Source organism: Microcebus murinus, chromosome 1 (genome assembly GCF_040939455.1).
Source record: "Microcebus murinus isolate Inina chromosome 1, M.murinus_Inina_mat1.0, whole genome shotgun sequence".
Lineage (NCBI taxonomy): Eukaryota > Metazoa > Chordata > Mammalia > Primates > Cheirogaleidae > Microcebus > Microcebus murinus.
This window is the reverse complement of record NC_134104.1, coordinates 150,613,128-150,635,360: the sequence shown is the minus strand read 5'-3', so window position 1 is coordinate 150,635,360 and position 22,233 is coordinate 150,613,128. Positions and strand designations below refer to the sequence as shown.

Below are 22,233 nucleotides of genomic sequence, written 5' to 3'. Positions count from 1 at the left end.
CTGCACTGGGCTTGGAGCTCAACTGCAGCCGGTGGCTCCAGGCCTCTGTGGGGTCCAGCACTGGGAGAGGTCACACGGGGCGCAGGGGGTCATGTTGCCTCCACCAAGAACAGAACAAGCCCCGGCCTCTGAGCTACCCATCGGCAATAGCTTCCATTCCTTCTACTTGCGAGAGCTTGAAAACAGTGGTGGCCCGACTCCAAGAATATCATTTTTATTTTAGGACAAAATTGTCAGCTTCACACGATGCGTGGCATCACACGGAGAGGGAAGAGCGGCAGCCCGAAGCCCAGCTCCCGTCCCACGCACACGCGGAGAGGACAGCCCGGCCGCGCCCATGCTGAGCGGGTCACAGCCGCTACTGGGACACTGCGGTCCCTACCGAACCAGGGGACAAGTAGCCGAAGCAGTTAAACAACCTGATACTCATTTTTTGGTACATTTGTTTATTTAAAAAAAATTATAGGAAATGAGTAAAATGCTACCTAAAAGTATCTACATTACAAATAAATTATTTCTAGTTTAAGCACTGCAGGTCCACACAAACCAGTGCGCTAGCCTTTTTGCCAAGGCGGCGTCCGACAGACCTGTGCTTGTCCCCGTTGGCTCTTCCTGGAGACCTTTCCCTTCGCGCCACGGCCGCAGGCTGGAGGCCAGCCCTGCACGCGCCCGGCCTCCCCGCAGGACAGGCCACGGGCCACGGGGCCGGGGCTGGAAGAGCCAGGGTCACCCGGCGGACGCCTGCAGACAGCACCGAATTCACGTGGGGTCTCAGGAGCCAGCCACGGGCCAGCAGTCTCGGGCCTCAGTCACAAGGCAACGGCCGCGGAGCCCTGCGTGCCCAGTGCGTGTGGCGGCAGCCGGCCCAGAGCGAGCAGCACCCCTGGGGGGCGGCGGGCACCGAGGGGCACCCGGACGGGGCCAGGAGGCTGCGGAGGGCAGGGAATGGAGGGCCCTGGCCCATCTCGGCGAGTGCAGGTAAGGCTCCTGCAGTGGCGGGAGGGAGGCCACAGCCCTCCTCTGGCCCTGCGGGGAGGGCTTGTCCCTGTCTGGGGTCAAGAGGCCGAGGCGGGAGCCAGCCCTCCGGAAAGGAGAGGTGCCACAGGCAGCACATTTTGAAAAATTCTCTCCCTGCTGGGACTCGTTCAAGAGACCCTGGAGTACCCACCATCGAGGAGACTAAAACTCTTGCTCACTGAGGCCACGCGAACAAGCTGAGGTGGCGCGTTTCCACGGTGAATTCACTCCACACAGGAGGTGCATTTATTCATTTATTTTTTGAGACAGAGTCTTACTCTGTCACCCAGGCTGGAGTGCTGTGGCGTCAGCCTAGCTCACAGCAACCCCAAACTCTTGGGCTCAAGCGACCCTCCTGCCTCAGGCTCCCGAGTAGCTGGGACTACAGGCATGCACCACCATGCCCGGCTAATTTTTTTCTATATATTTTTAGTTGGCCAATTAATTTCTTTCTATTTTTAGTAGAGATGAGGGTCTCACTCCTGTTCAGGCTGGTCTTGAACTCCTGACCTTGAGCGATCCTCCCGCCTCGGCCTCCCAGAGTGCTAGGGTTACAGGCGTGAGCCACCGTGCCCGGCTGTGCATCTGTTTTTTAAAGGATGATCTTGCCACAGAAACATCGAACTTTGCGCTGTGCTGAGAAGCTATAGCACAACCCTCTCCTCTCAATCAGAGCAGGGGCCACAACGGCAAAGGCCCCCAGGGCTGGCCTGGTCCTTCCTACACACGAGGCAGGTGGGCTGTAAGAAACCCTTCCTCCAACACACCCGGGCTCACCGTCTGTCTTCCCACTGGATAAGAGGTATGCGCCCTAATCTTTCCTTTTTATAGCGAGAAAAGCAACCCTGAGGGAGGGAGCATTGACCAGTAGCAGCAAACACTCAGCCTCTCGTGGGAGGCGACAGGGAGTGGTGGGGCTTGCGGCGAGCTGGTGCAAGTGTAAACAAAACACACCTGTGGGCTGGATCACTCTGCACCCTCTCCTAAGGGGGTCAGTGGCAGGAAGATGTGGCAGGCAGAACAGTGGCACCCTAAAGACATCCAGGTCCTGATCCCAAACTGTGGATATACTGTCTCACCTGGTAAAAAAGACTTTTCCAGTGTGATTCAGTTAAGGATCTTGAGATGGGGAGATTATCCCGGTGGGCTTTATTTGTTTTATTAATTTTTTGTAGATACAGGATCTCACTATATTGCTCAGGCTGGTCTTGAACTCTCGACCTCAAGTGATCCTCCCACCTTGGCTTCCCAAAGTGCTGGGATTACGGGCATGAGCCACTGCGCCCAGCCCTCCTGGTGGACTTTGTAAGTAAAAGAGAAAAGCAGGAGAATCAGTGGCAGCCACTGGAGCCCGCAGCCTCTCCAAGCTGGAACGGCAAGGAAAGAGATTCTCCCTAGAGAATTCAAAAGGAGCACAGCTCTGCTGACGCCTCGATTTTAGCTCAGTGAAACCCATTTTGGAATTCCAATCTCCAGAACTGTAGGATAAGAAATTTACATCATGCGTTATAGTGGCAACAGGAAACTAATACAGGTGTGGCCACTGTCTGATATATATTTAAACATTTTCAGAGGATGGAAATCGTCTCTTAAGTTTCTGTTTAAATGTCAAAGTACTGTTGCAGCTGGGAGAACCACACGTGGCAGTAATTTCTCTTATTTCTAGGATTAAAGGACAATGGGATTCAAGATGAATTTTGCAGTGGGCTAACCACATGCAGAACTAGAGAATGGGGACGTCTCTCATCAAAGCAGATATGTATCAATGCTGTCCAAACACACACCACCGTTTCTGGCCGGACAGATTGCAAATTACTCCCATCTCCCAGGGCACAGGGACGCGTTTGTGTAGTGGTGGGTGGAAGTTAAATCCAGGCATCCAAACCAGTTAGCATCATGTCAGGTGAAAAGAGCTACATGGTTACACATTTGACCTCTTAAATACATAGGACCACCAAACAAATAATAATAATAAAAAGGCACAGTGTCATTTTCATCCAGGGGCCCCCAACGAGAGCGGGGACCTCAGGCAGGACCCCAGGAATCGGAACTGTTGCCCTGAAGAGGGCGAGCTTCTGTCTGTCACTCCGAATCCAGGGATTGCCGCGACCCTATGCTGCGTGACTCAGGTCTCCTCTCATTATGGGCTGGTTAACGACACAACCTGAGGGTGGAAGGACGTGAACTGTGATGACTGTATCCAGATCGGAACTTGTCATTTTCAATGTCTCATCACTGGACTGAGTCCACCAAGAAATGTGACGGTGGTGGTGCCCCAGAAAACCGTCTGCTGTTCCTTCCACATAATTCCTCGTTAGGCTGGGAACACAAAAGTGTGTCTCGGTGCCTTGCTTTACGCAGGGAAGTCTTTGCAACGTGTGCAAATTATTCTGCTGGCTCCACAGGCTGCTGAGTGTCCAGCAAAGGAACATCTGTGTTCCTGCTGCTTACGTCCCCATTGCTGGGGTGGGAGAAGGTGTATGGTTCGCTGTCAGACTCGGGAGCAAGGCAAAGGGGTGGCTCATCTGCGGTCAACTTCAGAGTTGGGGGCCTGGAGCATGTGGGGGGTGGGGAGGGGGGGCAGTCCCCCATGGTGCCCTGGAAGGGCCGGTAGGTGTCCACCTCTGGCTGGAGGAAGGACCCACCGGAATCCTGTAGCAGATGCCCGTACACCATGGTGTCTTCGATGACTGCATACACATGGGAGTCATTGTCCTTCCGTCCTTTCTGAAACTTTTTTAGTTGCCCCGGCATCTTGGTATTGACGTTGCCATTGTAGACGCCCACGGCAGGGCCCTTATTTGTCTTCTTTTTCCTGTTTGGAGAGAGGGAGCAAGAGAGAGTGAGAAGGAAACAATCTTTTGATGCACACCATTTTCATAGCCAAAGCTTGAACTCCTCTGGGTTCTGATGGGTCTCCACCAAGTCCCTCAAATTGCTTAGCATTTGAAACTGGAACTGTTGTCCTCGATGAACATTTCGAAGGGACAAGCTTTGGTCTCAAGGTAGAAACTGAGAGATCACAGGTGGTATAGAGAGGGCACCTTTAACACTGTCTCTACCCGATTCGTCTTTGGTGGACAGGTGGTACCCAATGGTGGGGACATCTGACAATTCCTTTCCCCTCTGTCCTACTGGAAGCTGTGTGGTGTCCCAGCCCTTGTGAACCACATCAGGCTCAGGCACGGCCAGGCCAACGTTCTGAGACTCTCAGTACTTCCCTGTAGCTAATGCTTCACTCCTCTTTTGCAAAGGTAAAAGTTCTGACCATCTAGATTCCAAATGACAACACACGAGACTCAGGAGGGAAGCTTGTATCTTAGTTTTCAGCCTGAGCTGGGCAGAGCAGAACTCAGCATTGGCAGAGAGACCCAGTGCCTCAGTAGTAACCCCAAACAGAGGAAAGTGCTAAAAGGAAGACCAAGGTCAGGCTATGGTGCCAGGGTGCCTCAATATAACCATTAACGTTTGGTTGGTAATGTTCTTTAGCACTTGGACATGGAGGGGCATTAGCACTGCCAGAACACAGAGCTTGGCCTCCATCTCCACGAGCCAAACAGCAGGGAATGCTGACTTTTTATCTCACCAGCAATGCAAATGGGGACATCACCTTGATTAATGTAATGGATCACATAATAATGCATGGGCTGGCTGTCCACTGGTTGTGGACAGGCTCTCTGTACTTTTCTGAGATAAAAATAAATAGAGTACCTTTAGCTTGTAACACTGAGTCTCTGGCCAGGATGATGGGTTCCTAAGGGACAAGCATCTTGCATCTTGTAATGCTTGTTCCCACCAAAACTCTTCTCATGCTGTACTCAAACTACCTATTTATTTGAACTGTCTCTCCTGTCCCTCTGCCCCACAGATGGCAGAAGACACTGTGTCTTGCTCACTGTTGTCCCCAGCACCTCTCATGGGTGCTAGTACCCAGGAGACCCTCGGGAAATACCTGCTTAGTGAGCAAGCTCCATGGCCCTGTCTCTCCCCATCCTCACTGCAGAACCTCCCCATCCTCCTGCACCAGGCTGGGGACGGGCAGGCCTCATGCAAACCTGCCCAGTGGCCTTGCACAAGCAAGACCCTCAGCAGGGCCGGGGCTGGTGATTCTCAGGCCAGCACCGGAGCAGTTTGAAGATGAGGTGAGTGTCAGATCTCTTCGGTCCTGATGAGGAAGCTGGGGCCCAGTGTTAACGCCATACTTTCCCAACTAGGGGCAGGGAGTGGGGGGCATTCTGTGCACCCCAGACAAGAAAGTTCCCCGAGACAAACAGTAACATGATGTTTTACTAAAAGAAGTCTTTTCCCCCCCGGTGATGTGCGGATAGCCATGTCTCATGGAGTTGCTGGCCTGTCGCTGGACCTGCTGCAAGCCAGTCCTTCCTCATCATTTTTAGACAGTCTCATTGCAGATCAAGAATTTCAGGCCAGGTGAGGTGGCTCACGCCTGTAATCTTAGCCCTCTGGGAGGCTAAAACGGGAGGATCGCTTGAGCTCAGGAGTTCGAGATCAGCCTGAGCAAGAGCGAGACCCCTGGCTCTACTAAAAATAGAGAACAATTAGCCAGACAACTAAAAATAGAAAAAATTAGTCAGTCATGATGGCTCACACCTGTAGTCCTAGCTAGCTACTCAGGAGGCTGAGGCAGGAGGATCCCTTGAGCCCGGGAGCTAGGCTCACACCACCGTGCTCTAGTCTGGGCAACAGAGTGAGACTGTCTCGAAAAAAAAAAAAAAAGAATTACAGTTGTTTGCTTAGGGCCACAGTTAATTAAAAAAAAAAAAAAGAAAAGAATTTTTTCCTTGGTCTTTTGGAAGGTCAAATCATGCTAAGGAAAACGGATTTCCCCCCTTTCCTATGTCTTTAATCAGAAATATGAGCAGAATTTATAAAATCTGGTGGCAGCATGGATTCTGTCTAAAAAGGTCAACGTTCTCCTTCCACAGAGCTGTCATCCCGAAGGGGTGGCAGGTGAGAATGAGACAGTAAACTGGGTCTTCCTTCCTCTCATCCGCAGGGCTGGCCCTTAGTGCTTATCTGGAGTCTCATAAACAAGCACAATGCAAGCAGTTTGTTTAGGAAACTGCAGAACAAGCCAGGGCACCATGCCTTCGCTCTCCTTAAGGTGACAGAGGGAGCGGCTTCAGAGGCGCAGTCTGGACGGAGCCTACGGGAGCATTTTCTTGCCAAGATCACCCCTGCCATGATCCATCTGATAAGGGACAGCAGCGGTCCACAGGGGACTTGTGCCGAGGCAGCTGCAGGAGGCTGAGACTGCAGAGGAAAGTGTCGCACGTGCCCTCCCCTCCCCCAACCCCAGGTATGAGTTTTCCCCCCCAGGAGGCTGAGACTGCAGAGGAAAGTGTCGCACGTCCCCTCCCCTCCCCCAACCCCAGGTATGAGTCCCCCCCCCCACCCCAGGTATGAGTCCCCCCCCCCCCCCCCCCCCGGAAGTGTAAATTGCATCTGGCAGTGTTATTTAACATCAGTCTTTGGGAGGAAACGGCAAGCAAGAAAACGAAGTCGGTAATTAACAACGTATCTGGCCTGTGTGCATCAAAGCAGCCAAAGACGGTTTAAGAAGATTCCACCTACTTCTTTCTCATGAAGCAAATGATGAGTCCGAGGCCAAACAGCAGGAAGGCTCCACCTCCCACCACCGCGATGACAATGACGGTCAGGTCTGTGAGCGGAGACACAAGGAGGCAGGTGAGAAGACGGGGGTCAGTCTGTCGATGAACACGCCAATGCCGGCCCCCCACCTTGTGCGAGCTCGCATCACGGGGTCTCCATTTCCCTTCCCCTTGAATCGGGGCTGCCAGTTCCGGGCCTGACCTTTCAGAGGACGTGAGCGAGCTCTTTTTCTCGGAGAGAAAGCCAGCTACTGTGCATTAATAAGAAGCCTAACTTTGCTGAGACCGCCATGCTGTGAGGAAGCCCAAGTCTCCACAGGGGAAAAACCCAACCCGGTCAACATGAGAACCAAGGCCCCGACACGCTGAAACAAACCGGGGGGACCTACCAGATCTACTCCAAAGGCTACTGCTGGCCTACAGGGGTATGTCCCTCCATCACCACAGCCTGTCTTACAGAGGAGCAGAGCAGAGGAGTGTAGGAGAAAGCGGGGAGTCAAAAGTCAGGAGGGAAGGAGAGGGTTGTTCCACTTGTGCTGTCCTTTCCTACAGCTGTACAAAGGAAACAAGGAAATAAATTGGAGAGGCAGCCTTGCACCACAATGGATTTACAAGTTCTTGCTTGTTCACCAAGAAAACAAAAGGTGAGCTCCGAAGACAATAGGAGTAGAAATAAATGACAGAAAATGAGTGTAAGAGAGGAAGAAAACCCAGCAGGTGATCTGAGAGTGTGGAGAGCTTTTCGATTGTGGCTTTTGGCTCCTACCAACTCTCTTGCTGCTAACCAGTTGTGTGGTAGGAAAGGGAAAGGGAGAGAGACAGCTTCCGGTCCCTTCTGGCGGTCCCACTCTGCGACGCTCTGTGGCCACCGCTAAACCAAGGGCAGACGTGGCTCCGCCACAGATAGCTGCCCCCCATGCCTTCCCTTGCTGGGAACTCGTCTTCGGGTCCTGCAACTTCCAGGAATAAAGCCAAACTGCGCACCCTGGCTCGGAGGCCTGCCGCTGAGGGCATTTCACGGATTCCGATATTCCACTGGGCCCAAATAAAAAATACCAGCACGTGTGTATCTCTGTCTCGCCTTCCGGGTGGCCACATTGTAACCCCCAACACTGAACCCGCATGACACATTCATGAGGTAGTTTTTTTTTTTTTTTTTTTTTTGAGACAGAGTCTGGCATTATTACCTAGGCTAGAGTGAGTGCCGTGGCGTCAGCCTAGCTCACAGCAACCTCAAACTCCTGGGCTTAGGCGATCCTCCTGCCTCAGCCTCCTGAGTAGCTGGGACTACAGGCATGCGCCACCATGCCTGGCTAATTTCTTCTATATATATTAGTTGGCCAATTAATTTCTTCCTATTTATAGTAGAGACGGGGTCTCGCTCTTGCTCAGGCTGGTTTCGAACTCCTGACCTTGAGCAATCCGCCTGCCTCGGCCTCCCACATGAGGCAGTTTTATCATCTACTACAGATGAGGAAGTGCATAAGAGTGGAGAGACTGCCTCTACGGAAGAGAGAGATTAATGGTCGAGGACGATGGTGGATTGACTAAAATAGTCTAGACTGGCTCCAAAAATACACTGGAAGGAATAGTGTGTGAGCTCCTAACCTGTAAGCATCAAGGGACCTTACATGCTTCCTCCAGTCTCTCCGTGGGCCTCCGCCACCAGGACAGGCTGAGGCTGGAGGATTAGAGGCCAGGTGGAGGGGAGACACCCAAGTCAGCCCAGGTGTCTCAGATGATCCTGGCCGGGCCCCAGACTTGCGGGAGCCCCCAGCCGGGATCAGCAAAGTCCTCTAGCCCACCCGCAGGTACGTAAGTGAGTGAGCCCTGATGAGCCCAGCTCAGCCCAGAATCCTCTGGCCAACATGTGAGCAATGACAGATGGCTGCTTTTAAGCCACCACGTTCTGGGGCCGGTTTGTTACGTGGCATTATCGATGCGACAGCCGACTGATACATGGACGGCCAGGACTCGATCTGTGTCTTCTGACTTGCCCCCCCCCACCCCGACTTGCTCCTTAGCCCTTCGCTGACAAATTTTCTGTCTGTCCTGAAGGTCCTTACCCACAGTCCTTGGGGTAAGCGTCACCCAGAAGAGCAGGTCTAGCTGCTTGCCGCTTGCGGGGCTACAGTTAGAGATGTTGACCCAGAAGCTGTGGTGGTGGAAGCTTGGCTTGGGGAGCGCCTCCTCCTCCAGGCTGAAGATCTCCTCCACCCGGGTGCGCTGCTCCTGGAGGACCATGAACGCTCGCCCCGTCTGGCACACCACGCCCGTGCGCTCCTTGGAGAAGGTCAGGCAGGCCACCTGGCCCGTGGGCACGCTGATGTTCCAGGACACCGAAGTGAGGGCCGGCAGGCCCCGGTCCCAGTTGGGGGTCCTCAGGTAGACCTTGCTCTTTGTGTCTGGGGTCACCGTGAAGATGCCTTCTTCTGCAGGAAACAGAGGGGGATCCAGAGAGACGCGGCTTCACTCGGCCGCAATGGAGGGAAAAAGGAGTGGGGTAGGGGACCCCATGGAACTGTCTGGACCAGCGCTGTCCAAAGACTTTCTGCCACGATGGAAATGTTCTAGATCTGCACTGTCCAATAGGGTAGGCCTGCATTTCAAATTTGTTTCCTATTGCTTGCAATTTAAATGGCTACGAGTGGCTATAGCACTACTTTATCGTCAGCGTGAGCTCAGTCCTAAGCCAGATTAGGAGCTTGGGTCTTTTGCAAAACACAGAGCAAGCACACAAAAAGCAAGCCAGTTAGCCGAACCAGTGGTTATCGCAGCCCCCTTTCAGAAATGCTCTCAACACAACTAACGTTTGCCTACTGCCCTGCTCCGGGGTGGGAATGGTACCTACTGATTTCTGTTTTAGAGATTTAAAAAAAACTTCAGATTCTGAGAAAAAAAATTCTAGAACTGCAAAGCTAAGAGAGCTCCTGACATGTCAACTAATGTATTCCTTACCATCGGGAGAGAGAAAACACTAGCATTCCCCACTGATGAGAATGTCTCACCTACCAAGACTCCTCAGAAGGAGTTTCTCGGTAACCTTGGAGATGGCGGCAGCCTGGACTGACTCCCTCCCACTCATCCCCCTGAGAACAAAGGTACGAAGTAAACATCAAACAAAGGTCTTGGTCAATTTTAAAATGGCCTCTAATTTAATGTGAATGTTCTCTGGGCAACTTGTGATGGTGGCGGTGACTTTTAAAATCAACCATGTAGAGTTCACCATTTAGACCTCGCTGGGTGCTTCAGAACACAGTGGCCTTCTAGAAGGGTCCGCTCTGCCAGGCTGTGGGGAACAGGGCCCCCTGGCTGCCTGCCTCTGTCCCCCGTCTGGCTTTCTGCACTGCATTCCGGATTGTAAACGCAGGCTCATAAAAACGTCTGCCTGAGGACTTTTTATGTTACAACCTTAAAAACCCAGGACTGGGGAATATTTGGTTATTTCTCATTTCTGCCCCGTCGGCTTCCAAAAACGACTACAAACCTGATTATTTGTTCTGCTGCCTACCAACCATCACCTCCCACTGTTAGAAACATTTTTCTCACTACTGACCTCTGGAATTTTCCACACTAGGTGGATGGTAAAGTCAGGATTAAAAGACTCACCGTGTTTCAAATGTCTTGAGCGAGACCAGCCCACTGAGCTATCCCTCCTCTCCAAATTGACAACTTAATTACGGTGATCACAAAACAAACGCCCAAGCGAAAAGGCTCAGGGGGCAGGCAGGTGGGGAGAGAGCGAAAGACCCCCTTACCTTTGAAATGCGGTATAAAGGACACGGTCAGGCCCTGCCTGGAGGCCTCTTGGCGGAAGTTGGGGGCGAAGGTGCGAAGGGTCACCGAGATGTTCTGCTTCACCTGGATCTGCTCAATGGAGCCCCCGGGGCAGAAGGAGCCGAAGTACAGGTCCTGGCCGGGGACGGCGCTGGCCACGAGGTAGCTGAAGCTGGTGCCGCATGGCCGCTCGTGAGTGTGCTGCTGCAGCTTCTGGGCCGGCACCAGCGCCATACTGACCCTGTCCTTGGGCACCAGCAACTTCCAGGAGAAGTCGTGCAGCTGCACGGGCAGCTGGAGGATGTCGCCCGGCACCTGGAGTGGGTAGGATTTCCAGTGGCAGGACCAGTGGTCCCTGCAGCCTGCAAGAGAGGGGCTCGGAGTAGCCGCACGTGCAGGAAACCGGCAGTGTGCCCTCCCCAGCGCACCCGGGCTGGACGTCTGCAAGCTGCCCTGCCCCTTCTCCCGTCTCCCCGCCACCCTCCCCTCCCCTTCTGCTTCTCTGAGCCTTGTCGTCCTTCCCTCCTGCTCGCCCACATCCTTACTGTCTACGAAGCCACTAAGCAGATGAACTTCTGGGGCGTACTTAGGGTTGAAGTTTCTCCCCCTTTTCGCTCAAGTTCCTTCCTCTGTGGGTCTGTGTCTTGGATGCTAAGTGTCATGGGGGCAGGGTGGAGGTGTTGCTCTGCCCAGACGTGTTGCCCAGTGTCCCCACGTGTGGGGAGGCGGTTCTGTGCAGTGGTCGGAGCCACAAGTGGTGTTGGGGGAGGTCCCAGCTCTCATTCCGGCTCTGCCACTTCCTAACGGGTGACCTCAGGTAGGCTGCTTTGCCTCTGGTGGCCTCAGCTCCCGTGTTTGCAAAGACTCTAAGAGCAACACGTCAGAGACCACCGGGGAGGTGACTATTGTCTTTGCTGCCTTCCATTCATCAGACACTTTTAAAGTGATTAGCACCTGTCCCGCACTGCTAGGGGCTAAGTGGATAAAAAAACCGAACAAGCCAAAGTTCTTGATCTCAAGGCTCCCAGCCTCGTGTAAGAGGAGAGAGGAGGCGGTGAGTGTGGAAGTGGGGTGCGGGCGTGCGAGGGGGTGGGGAAGGCTGAGCAAAGGAGCAGATGATTTCTCAAGAGGGAGACCGGAAGTCTGGGCAGAGGGACACATGCCCAGACATTGGGCATCACGATGCACTTCTGAGGGACCCACGTTCCACCTAAGGCTGGTCCTAAAGGGGGAGCATCAACACTCGGGCTATAGGCCTGGCTCGGTGGCTCACTCCTGTAATCCCAGCACTCTGGGAGGCCGAGGTGGGAGGATCGTTTGAGCTCAGGAGTTCGAGACCAGCCTGAGCAAGAGTGAGACCCCCGTCTCTACTAAAAATAGAAAGAAATTAGCTGGACAACTAAAAACATATAGAAAAATGAGCCGGGCATGGTAGCGCGTGCCTGTAGTCCCAGCTACTGGGGAGGCTGAGGCAGCAGGATCGCTTGAGCCCAGGAGTTTGAGGTTGCTGTGAGCTAGGCTGACGCCACAGCACTCACTCTAGCCTGGGCAACAGAGTGAGACTCTGTCTCAAAAAAGAAACCACACTCAGGCTGTTTGCACTGTCGGCCTTGCTCAGAGGCGCTGGGGGTGGGCGCTTTGGGTCACAGGGTTTATGACCCACCCAGTGCCAAGACGAGGCAGGGCGGGAAGAGCTGCCCACGGCCCGGGACGAAGGCACTAATGGAGGGCGTACTTATGGTGTTTTCCGCATTCATCCACAGGCGTGTCAGATCATCGCAAAGGAAGGAAATCTTGTGTTTGGAGCCGGGCGTCAGGGTCAGGTTGGCACTGCAGGTTCGAGACTCCAGACACACGAAGCAGCCGGGGACAAACTTGCGGCCGTGTCTGGCGGGCCGCGGCTCGATGGTGAGCGACAGGGCTCGCTCGTTACTCAAGTCGACCTCGTAGACTTTATCTGAAACCACAAACAGAAGGCAGGCGTGGAGCATGGATCGCCAGCAACCAGGCGAAACGGCAAAGACGAGTGGAAAACCTCTCCCCAGGGAGAAAATGGCATATTATGTTAGAAACATGTTTTATTATTATGACAACATATTATGGCAAACTTATTATGTTAGAAACATGTTTTATTATTAAGGCAACATTATAGTGCCCTCAAAAGAAAGTTGAAAAGAAAAATAATGGACTTCACTACAATAAAAACAAAGAAACTATCACTACAAATATGGAATAAACATAAATTATAAAAGCAAAAAAAAAAAAGATTAAAATACCTGTCTGTGATAGGCACCATAAATAATATTGAAGGACACTGGGAGAATGATCGAGCAGTTCACAGAAAAGGAGATATCAATGTCCAAATATCCAAAATAAGAAAAGTTCCTGACATCACTGGCAATCAGAGAAAAGTAAATTAAAGCAAAGTGTCACTGTTTTCCCTACTCAGATGGCGGGAAACAGAAACAGCTGGTCACGCTGGTGCCGGGGAGGCTGCGGGACACGGGCACCTCCCCGCGTGGCTGGCGGGAGCCCCGCACCTGTCACGGGAAGCGGGAATTAGTATCAGGATGAAGCGCTGGCCCTGGGGGGCCCGGCAGTGCGAGGCCACGTGTCCCTGCAGTACTGTGATTGTGGAAAACCAGAAACCACCTGACACTGGAACAGATAAATAAATTACGGGACATTCACAAATGGAATCTCATGCAGCTGTTAAAAAGAATGAGGGAAGGCCAGGAGTTCAAGAGCAGCCTGAGCAAGAGCGAGACCCTGTCTCTACTATAAATAGAAAGAAATTAATTGGCCAACTAATATATATAGAAAAAATTAGCCGGGCATGGTGGCGCATGCCTGTAGTCCCAGCTACTCGGGAGGCTGAGGCAGGAGGATCGCTTGAGCCCAGGAGTGTGAGGTTGCTGTGAGCTAGGCTGATGCCACAGCACTCTAGCCTGGGCAACAAAGAATGAAGGAAATCTAAATACACTGATCTGAAAACCTCCTAGATGCGGCATTGAGCAAGACAGCAAACCGCAGACAGTATGCACAGCATGATACCATACAGATGGGAGAATCTCTGTGAAACAGAACAGCTATTTATATGTACGGATTTACGTATGCAGACGAAGAGCAAGCAGATCTGGAGAGAAATACAACAAATGCACGATTGTGGTTACCCCAGGGGAGGAGCCTGCAGGTAGAGACAGTGCAGGGGCGTCAAGGAGGATGTTAGCTCTGTTTGCAATATTTGAATTTAACAAAGTATATACCTATTTTTTTTATCATTTGGAAAAATGCCTGATTAATGATATCACTGTGTCATTTGGAAAAAACTGCCTGATTGATAGCCCCACATCAGAGCTCACCTCCATTGTTTCCTCAAGGCCCCTTCCCTGCCCAACCCGGCTGTGCCCGGAGCCCCCTGCCTCTGCAGGCCCTGCTCCCCTTCATCCAGGCCCAGCCACGCGCTGCAGTGGTCTCCCCTCGCCCTGCCATGTCTCAGTGCTACCCAAGCCATGCACGCACCTCCTTCCACGCTGGGGCTCCCAGCCTCGGCTCGGCCGCCGTTCTGGGTGGGATAAATCTCGGCTGCGGGGCTGCCTTGTGGGATGCTTAGCAGCAGCCCTGGCCTCTGCCCACTAGATGCCAATAGCAACCTCCCCCCTTGATTGGATTGTGACAACCAAAAATGTCTCCAAACATTGTCAAATATCCCCCAGGAGTGAGAGGCAAAATTGCTCTTGGTTGAGAACCACTGGTTCAAAGAATCAAATGGTATTAGGTTTATCACGCAAACCAAACTCCCTCCCCACCTTTCCACCACTCCCCAGAACAACAACTCTCAACTCTTTTAGCAGATTCTTTTAAAATCTACCTGCACATCACTCAGTCACACGCTCCTGTGGCCGTTCCTTGATCTTTCAGTTCCGGCACTATCTGCTGGCTTCCCACAAGGGAGGATGTGCATTTCCCTCTCCTTTGCAGCCACGGCACATGCCCGCCAAAACCCACACCTCATGCACTCCACTCTCATTCTCCCGCCTTCCCAGCAGTCACCGTCTCACTTTCAGCTGGATTATTATACTGCGTTTGCATTAACATGACTGTGTAAACACAATATTAACACGGTGTTTATACAGTCATACTATATTGCATGTTATAATTACTTTTTCTTTCCCGAACATTTTGTGTTCCCTGGAGCTAATTATTGTCCTTTTTATCATTTCCTTAGTTTCTATATACTTACCAGTAATTTGAGACTTAAACTCTCTCCTGCTTGTATAAATCTCCTTTCAATACATCTGAGAACATTAGGTATTTCAACGTCATCTTTCTGAAGAGGTCTGTCTGGAGCCTTCTTAATGGCACTAACGCAGAGAGGTTGCTCTTGAGGCCCTGCGTGGTCCTGGGTCTCCTATACTGTCAGCCTGGGATTCCCTTTGCCTCACTCTCAGATTAGACCCTGGGCTTCCTAAATCCCACATCTTTCTCGGTACTGATTTTTATTTTTTTAAATTTAATCTTTTTGAGACAGAGTGTCACTCTGTTGCCCCGGCTAGAGTGCCATGGCATCAGCTTAGCTCACAGCAACCTCAAACTCCTGGGCTCAGGCAATCCTCCTGCCTCAGCCTCCCGAGTAGCTGAGACTATGGGCATGCACCACCATGCCTGGCTCATTTTTTCTATATATATATGTATTTTAAATGCCCAGCTAATTTCTTTCTATGTTTTTAGTAGAGATGGGGTCTCACTCTTGCTCAGGCTGGTCTCGAACTCCTGAGCTCAAACGATCCCCCCTCCTCGGCCTCTCAGAGTGTTAGGATTACAGGCGTGAGCCACTGGGCCCGGCCTCTCTTTACTGAATTTTAATTTCTTTTTAGGTGGATTACAGCCCTCAGGAGCTTCTTGGTAAAGCATGTATGGAGGCCAGCTTTTTGAGAATTTGTAGACCTAAGCATGTCTTTATCCTGCCTTCACACTGAATTAGCAGTTTGGCTTGGTATAGAATTCTGGGTTGGAGTGAACATTCCTTCAGAATTTTGAAAGTCTTGCTCTATCGTTTTATAGCATCCAGTGCTGCCGACAATTTGTTTACTGCCATTTGTTTTCTTATTCCTCTGTATAAAGCTTTTTCGCCTCCTCTCTGGAAGCTTTAGAATCTCCATGTCCCCGATGTTCTGAAAGCTCGCACTGGCGTGCCTGGTGCGGGCCCGTTTGTGCCCGCTGTGTTCGGTGGTCCCTTTCGATCGGCAACTCACGCCCGTCAGTCCTGGCAAATGTTCCTGAAATATTCTTTGAGGATTCCTTCCCCTCTACCTTTTCTGTTCTCTCTTTCCGGAACTCCTTTCCTCTGGATTTTGGGCTTTCCTGACTGGTCCTCAAACTTTATCTTTCCTCTTACTTTCCATCTCTCCAGCTTTTTCTTCACTCCATTTTCTGGGAGATTTCCTCTTTACCTTTCAGCCCTGTTGAGTTTTCCACTTCTGCTATCACATTGTTAATCTCTAGAGCAGGGGTCCTCAAGCTTTTTAAACAGGGGGCCAGTTCACTGTCCCTCGGACCGTTGGAGGGCCGTTGGAGAGCGCGGCGCACATTCCACACATGCGCACTGTGGGCCCGGGACGAGTCGGCTGCTAAGCAGGACAGGCAAAAACACCTGGCGGGCCGGATAAATGTCCTCGGTGGGCCGCATGTGGCCCGCGGGCTGTAGTCTGAGGACCCCTGCGAGTCTAGAGCTCCTTTTGGTACTCTGAGGGCTCCTTTTAGAAATGACAGCCCGTTGGGAGTGTAGATTCTAGGCAACTTGAATCTGTGTGCCCAGGTTGTAGTCCTCAAACTTGGCTCAAATAAACTCTCTACTTATATTAAAAAAGAAAGAAAGAAAGAAATTACAACCTGCTCTTTTCACACGGATGCAGCATCTTTGACTGTTTACTTGAGGATCTTAATGCTCGCTGGTTTTGTTTTAGTTTTTGATACCTCCATAGTTTCTGTTTCCTTCTGTTCAGTGGTTTTAGTCTTCGTCTTTTTTATTAGCCTCCTTCAGATGTCTGGGGATCTATTAATACATACTGCTTTTAGAGAAAGTGGGGCGCTGAAAGCTATTCACAATAGCTCTGCTTGTTAACTGGGCTTGTCCGAGGGGTGATCCGGCCAGACTGCGTCCTGGGGAACCTGGAACATCAGTGTCTCTGGGTCTTTTATCTTGGGGTGGCTGGACTCCCCCAGGGAAGAACCCGCCATCCACCAGATGGAGAGATCCTGCACGTGGCCACCAGCAGAGGACGAAGGAGAGGGCCTCATGGTTTGCTCGGCCACTTTTACTCAAGCCCCAGTGTTCAGCCTCCACCCTCAGCGGGACTGGGATCTTCGGTTCAGGGACTGCCTTACCTCCTCCAGAGAAGAGACTTCTCCCTTCTGTTGGCTGTGGGGAGAGCAGTCACTTCGCTGCTTGGTGTCAAGGAGGAGCTGGGGCTCTAGAGGCCTCTCCTACTCTTAGCCCCACATTTGCCCCCAGTTCTGGAGGTGACTTGCTACCAACTCTTGAGCATTTTCAGGATACACCAAGTTTCTTCCTGTTTTTTTTTTTTTTTTTCCCACTGTTCGCTAAGGATTCTTCACTTTTAGGTCTGCTGAAGCAGTCAGCACCCTACTTTATGAAATGGTACATTGTTTCCTTTCTACTTTTCTTTTCCCAAGTTTTAGGCTTCTAAAATTATTAAAACATTATATTTTAAAAATGTTCCAAAAAACCTCATTACAGTGGGGTTTAAGAAGGGAGCAGAGCTGGGCGCGGTGGCTCACGCCTGTAATCCTAGCACTCTGGGAGGCCGAGGCGGGATGATCGCTCAAGGTCAGCAGTTCGAAACCACCCTGAGCAAAAGTGAGACCCCCGTCTCTACTAAAAATAGAAAGAAATTAATTGGCCAACTAAAAATATAGAAAAAATTATCCTGGCATGGTGGCGCATGCCTGTAGTCCCAGCTACTCGGGAGGCTGAGGCAGAAGGATTGCTCGAGCCCAGGAGTTTGAGGTTGCTGTGAGCTAGGCTGACGCCACGGCACTCACTCTAGCCTGGGCAACAAAGTGAGACTCTGTCTAAAAAAAAAAAAAAAAGAAGGGAGCAAAGCTATCTTTAGTGGGAAGTCATGATTTTCCTGTTACTTGTCCATGGTTCCCACCAGAATGTGAGCTTCACGGACCGACGCGCGTGACTGGTACACGGCAGACAGTCAATGGCTACAGGTTGTTAAGCCTCGCGATGTCCTGGAGCGGGGTCACAGATGATCCCCAAATCTGGGAAGTTAGATGACAAAGGTTTATTTCCTGTTCACCTCACACAGATCCACGGTGAGTTGGCTGCAGCTCTGGCCCACGTCTTCTTAATTCCAGATCCAGGCTGAAGGAGAAGCCCCCGTCTGTGACACACCAGCCCCGTGACAGTCTGAAGAGGCGAGCCACATGATGAGCCGGAGCTCCGCTCACAGGTGGCCACTCCCCTCGCTCACGTGTCATCGGCCAAAGCAAATTCACACGGCCGGCCAGCACTGCTGTCGGCGGGGCAGCAGGTCTAGTGCCCCCTCGGGAGGCGTGGTGAACACTTCAGAACCAAAACGCACTCTAGCGAAGTAGGCGTTATCACCCCCATTTTACAGACAGAGAAACTAAGGCTAGGAAGTGGTGAGACTGGGATCGAAGTCCCCATCTTCCTGATGACAAAGCCTGCGCTCGTTCTAGGGTGCTCACTGCCTCCTGTACCTGTGTCCTCTTCTCTGGCCTGGTGGCTGGCTGCACAGAGCAGACAGAAACGTGTCAGCCTTGGGACTGGCTTCACACAGCTCGCCTACGGATGACAGACACACGGAAAAAGCCTACCAACTGCCACTGGGCTTCCAGACTGGATGTGCTTTAGAAGTGCACCCAATTTGGTCATGCTTGGTTTTAGTGCAACAGCAATTCATCAGTCGCTTATGGAGGGAGGGCCTGTTTTTATGTCCAACACTGTAATTACACTCCAGTGTTGGTACACAGCAATAAATCGACCTTCCCTTGAAGGGAACATACGCTCTTAACCTTTTGGATATGTCTCTCGATTTCTTTTTGGAAATATAATCTACACATAATAAAATGCACAGATCTTCAGTGTTCAGTGTGATGAGTTTTGCCAACTTTATATATCCATTGCATCTATCACCCAAAGCAAGATCTAGAACATTCCTATTATACCATAAGTTTCTTTTTTTTTGAGACAGAGTCTCACTCTGTTGCCCAGGCTAGAGTGAGTGCTGTGGCTTCAGCCTAGCTCACAGCAATCTCAAACTCCTGGGCTCGAGCAATCCTTCTACCTCAACCTCCTGAGCTGGGACTACAGGCATGTGCCACCAAGCCCAGCTAATCTTTTCTATATTTCTTTCTATTTATAGTAGAGATGGGGTCTCGCTCTTGCTCAGGCTGGTTTTGAACTCCTGACCTTGAGCGATCCTCCCGCCTTGGCCTCCCAGAGTGCTAGGATTACAGGTGTGAGCCACCGCGCCCGGCCTATACCACAAGTTTCTTTGTGTCCTTTCCTACTCAATGCCCCTGACTTCCCATAGCCCCCAAAGGCAACCACTTTCTGATTTCTGCCACTGCAGATTTTGGCTATCTTGGAACTTCATATCATGGGACCATACCGTAGGTAGTCTTTTGTCTTTGGCTTTTTTTCTGTTTTTTTAGGACTCATCCATGTTGTGGGTGTCAGTCATTCTCTCCGTCATTGCAGAGCAGTATTCCAGGGATGGACACACCACGTCTGTCCATTCCTCTGTTGGTGATTTAGGTTGTTTTCAGTCTTCTTACCTTTATGAATAAAACTGCTTTTAATATCCTTTTGTAAGTCTTTGAGTGGTTATATAGTTTCCTTTCTCTTGGGTAAATGCCTAGCTGGGTCACAGGTAGGCGCTACGGTTTGATGGTTTTCTCCCCACCGAAATCACGCTGAGACTAGGTCCTTGCTGCGGCCGTGCCGGCAGGTGGTGCCTTCAAGGTGTGACTAGGTTGCTAAGATGGGTTAATCACTTCCTTGCGAGACTGGGTTAGTTCCCGTGTAAATGGAATCGTTCCCACGGGAGCGGGTTGCTATGAAGTGAGGCTGCCTCTCGTGTTTGGTCTTTTTTGCACACACAGCTTCCCTTCTGCTTCTCTGCTTCGCTGTGGTGCATCACGAGACTCTCACCAGATGCCGGTACCGTGCTGCTTGGACTTCCCGGCCACCAGAATCGTGAGCCAAATAAACTCCTCTTCTTTGTAAGTCACCCAGTCTCAAGTGCTGTGTTATGGCAACACTAAATGGACTACGATAATAAGTGTCAGTTTAACTTCATAAGAACCTGCCAGACAATTCTCCTGGGTGGTTTCACACCTGCAGCAGCCGTGTGTAAGGAGCCCCATTGCTCCACATTCTCCCAATCATCTAATGTCGCCGGCCATTCTTATTTTATCCATTCTAGTAGGTGTGAGATGGTACTGTGGTTTTACAGCTTATCTTTCTTTCGAAAGTTACTGTATGATGATCAGGTGGACTGTGGGTATCATTGGGAAAACCAACCCTGATTCTGGGGTTAAGACGGACCTCCCATGACAGGGACTGTCAAGAGGCCCCCAGCTCTCCGTAATGACATGCTTCATGCCACTTTCTGTTTTGCATTTGCATTCCACTCATTAGTCATTTGACGTGCCTCCTCTTCACACTTCTTTTGGTTGGATCTCAAAATAACTTGAGGGGGAGACGCAGTGAATCCACCTGCTGCCTGAGGAGTGTTTTCGTATGTGGCTTCTGCAGGCAAAGCAGGGTGGGAATGTGCAGTCCTCACCTCTCCCACATGGGGGGTTTGAAATGCAAATATCACCTATTAATATTTGTAAATCTATGGAAAGACACGACAGATTTTTACTCAGTGTCTTCTACGTGCTTTGACAAGTCGCTGTCTCCTACTGCCACAACAGGGAGGAGAGCAGGGGTGGCCAGCACCCTTGGACAGCTGAGAGGGGGAGACCACACGGAGCTGCAAACTAACCGCGCAAGGTTGCTCTGCTCATAAAGGGGAAGATCTGTGATTTGGACACAGTTTCCTGCCTTGAAAGAATCCCATATTACTTCTCCAAAACTGTAGACACCTTCATGCAAAAATCACTGGCGCCTGAAGTTTAAAAAGAGCCCTCATCCTGGCCAGGTGTGGTGGCTCACGCCTGTAATCCTAGTACTCTGGGGGGCGGAGGCAGGAGGATCGCTTGAGGTCAGGAGTTTGAGACCAGCCTGAGCAAGAGCAAGACCCCATCTCTACAAAAAATAAAAAATTAGCCGGGCGTGGTGGCACACACCTGTAGTCCCAGTTACTCGGGAGGCTGAGGCAGGAGGATGGCTTGAGCCTAGGAGTTTGAGGTTGCAGGGAGACCCTGTCCTTTTCCCTCCCTTAAAGGGAAACTCCTATTTCATAGTTGTTGACATCATTTTAAAAGCTACCCTGGGGACCTTTGAAGAGATTAGGCTACTGACATTTCACAAAGGCCCCTAATCATTTTTGTGGTATCCATAGAGATTTCTTACTTTAAAATGAGAGTGGGCCCCAGGGAATAAACCCAAGCCCAAATACGGATCAACTCCAGCAGAACAAACTTAAGACTCGCAGACCACAAATGACCCAACAAAAAAACCAAAACACGAAATCAAACCCAACAGTGTGTTAAGGGTTCCAGGTGGCTTCTGGCTTTCAACTTATAAAAGTTGAAAAAGAATCAGAGTAACTGCTTCCTCCCCCAGCATGGTTAACAGAAGCCCTGGGTAACACCCTGGAAACTCACACCAATCTACCTTATTTGAAGCATGATCACCTCGAAACCCCTCGAAAGTTTGAAGACTTTCTGGCAGACAGTCAGGTTCAGGTAACATCTGCCTGCTCCCCGTATTCAGAGATTGGTTTTTGCACCCTGGGCCCCCAGCGCTCAGGTCCTGCTGTGGAAGACCAGGGGTCCGTGCTGGCTGCTGGTGCCTCGGGCAGCTCCCTCCACCCGTGCCAAGGCCCTGGCTTTCTCTGGTTGCATGGCAGCCACCCGCTGTGGCCTGGGAGCGTCTCCTGGCTCTGCACCTGCTCTTGTCGCTGACGTCCTTCCCCTTGTCTGACCTCCCGAGCGGCCGCTCTCATGGGTGCCCCGACGCCTCAGACGGGCTGAGTCCATAGGGTGCGCCTGGCTCTCGAGCCACTTTGGACCAGTCGCTACCCTCTGCGATTGGTGCAACAAGGATTTACGCGGGGCCGGGAATGTGCCAGAAGCAGTGGCAGACACAGGAAGAGGAATAAGACAAGGTTCCTGACTGGGAGGAGGTTGGTGAGATGGACGTGGCGACAGGTAAACACTGCACGGTGGGTGAGGAAGGCAAACCACCCGCACGTGTGCTCTCAGGGTAGTGGCTTTGGTCTGGGCAGGTGTCCCTGCTGCTGGGGACAAGGGAAGACCAAGTCAGGGCAAAGCCTGGCTTGGGCTCGGTGGGGACCAGCCCCAGGAGGTGTCCCTCCTGCTCTGGCAGGAGAAGCAAGGGCAGAGGCTCTGATCCGATGGACTCTGTCACCTTGAAGCCCTTCTCCCCCAGCTTCCTGCTCACCTCCAGGGCTAGGAAACTAGAACCACACGTAGAGCCGCTTCCTGTGGCAATGATGCACACAGTATCGGCTCAGATGGGCCCCGGGCAGCTGAAGAGGGCCAGACTCCTCCAGCCTGAGGTCCACTCCTCTGCCTCTGACCTGGCACACGTCACCGTCTCTGGGGACAAGCC

The 22,233-nt window shown here is 51.6% G+C and overlaps 1 protein-coding gene across 1 annotated transcript in view; it reads right to left on the bottom strand.

Annotated features, from left to right (window-relative positions):
• Window positions 1–232: 232 nt before the first annotated feature.
• Window positions 233–22,233, bottom strand: part of CDCP1 (CUB domain containing protein 1) — a 60,690-nt gene continuing 38,689 nt past the window's right edge. The window contains exons 5-9 of the mRNA XM_012770333.3: window positions 12,163–12,384; window positions 10,409–10,789; window positions 8,717–9,082; window positions 6,613–6,700; window positions 233–3,832 (exon numbers count right to left, since the gene is read on the bottom strand). Coding sequence (XP_012625787.3) covers window positions 3,403–3,832; window positions 6,613–6,700; window positions 8,717–9,082; window positions 10,409–10,789; window positions 12,163–12,384 — 1,487 coding nt within the window. The 3' untranslated portion in view covers window positions 233–3,402. The remainder of the gene's footprint in view (window positions 3,833–6,612; window positions 6,701–8,716; window positions 9,083–10,408; window positions 10,790–12,162; window positions 12,385–22,233) is intronic.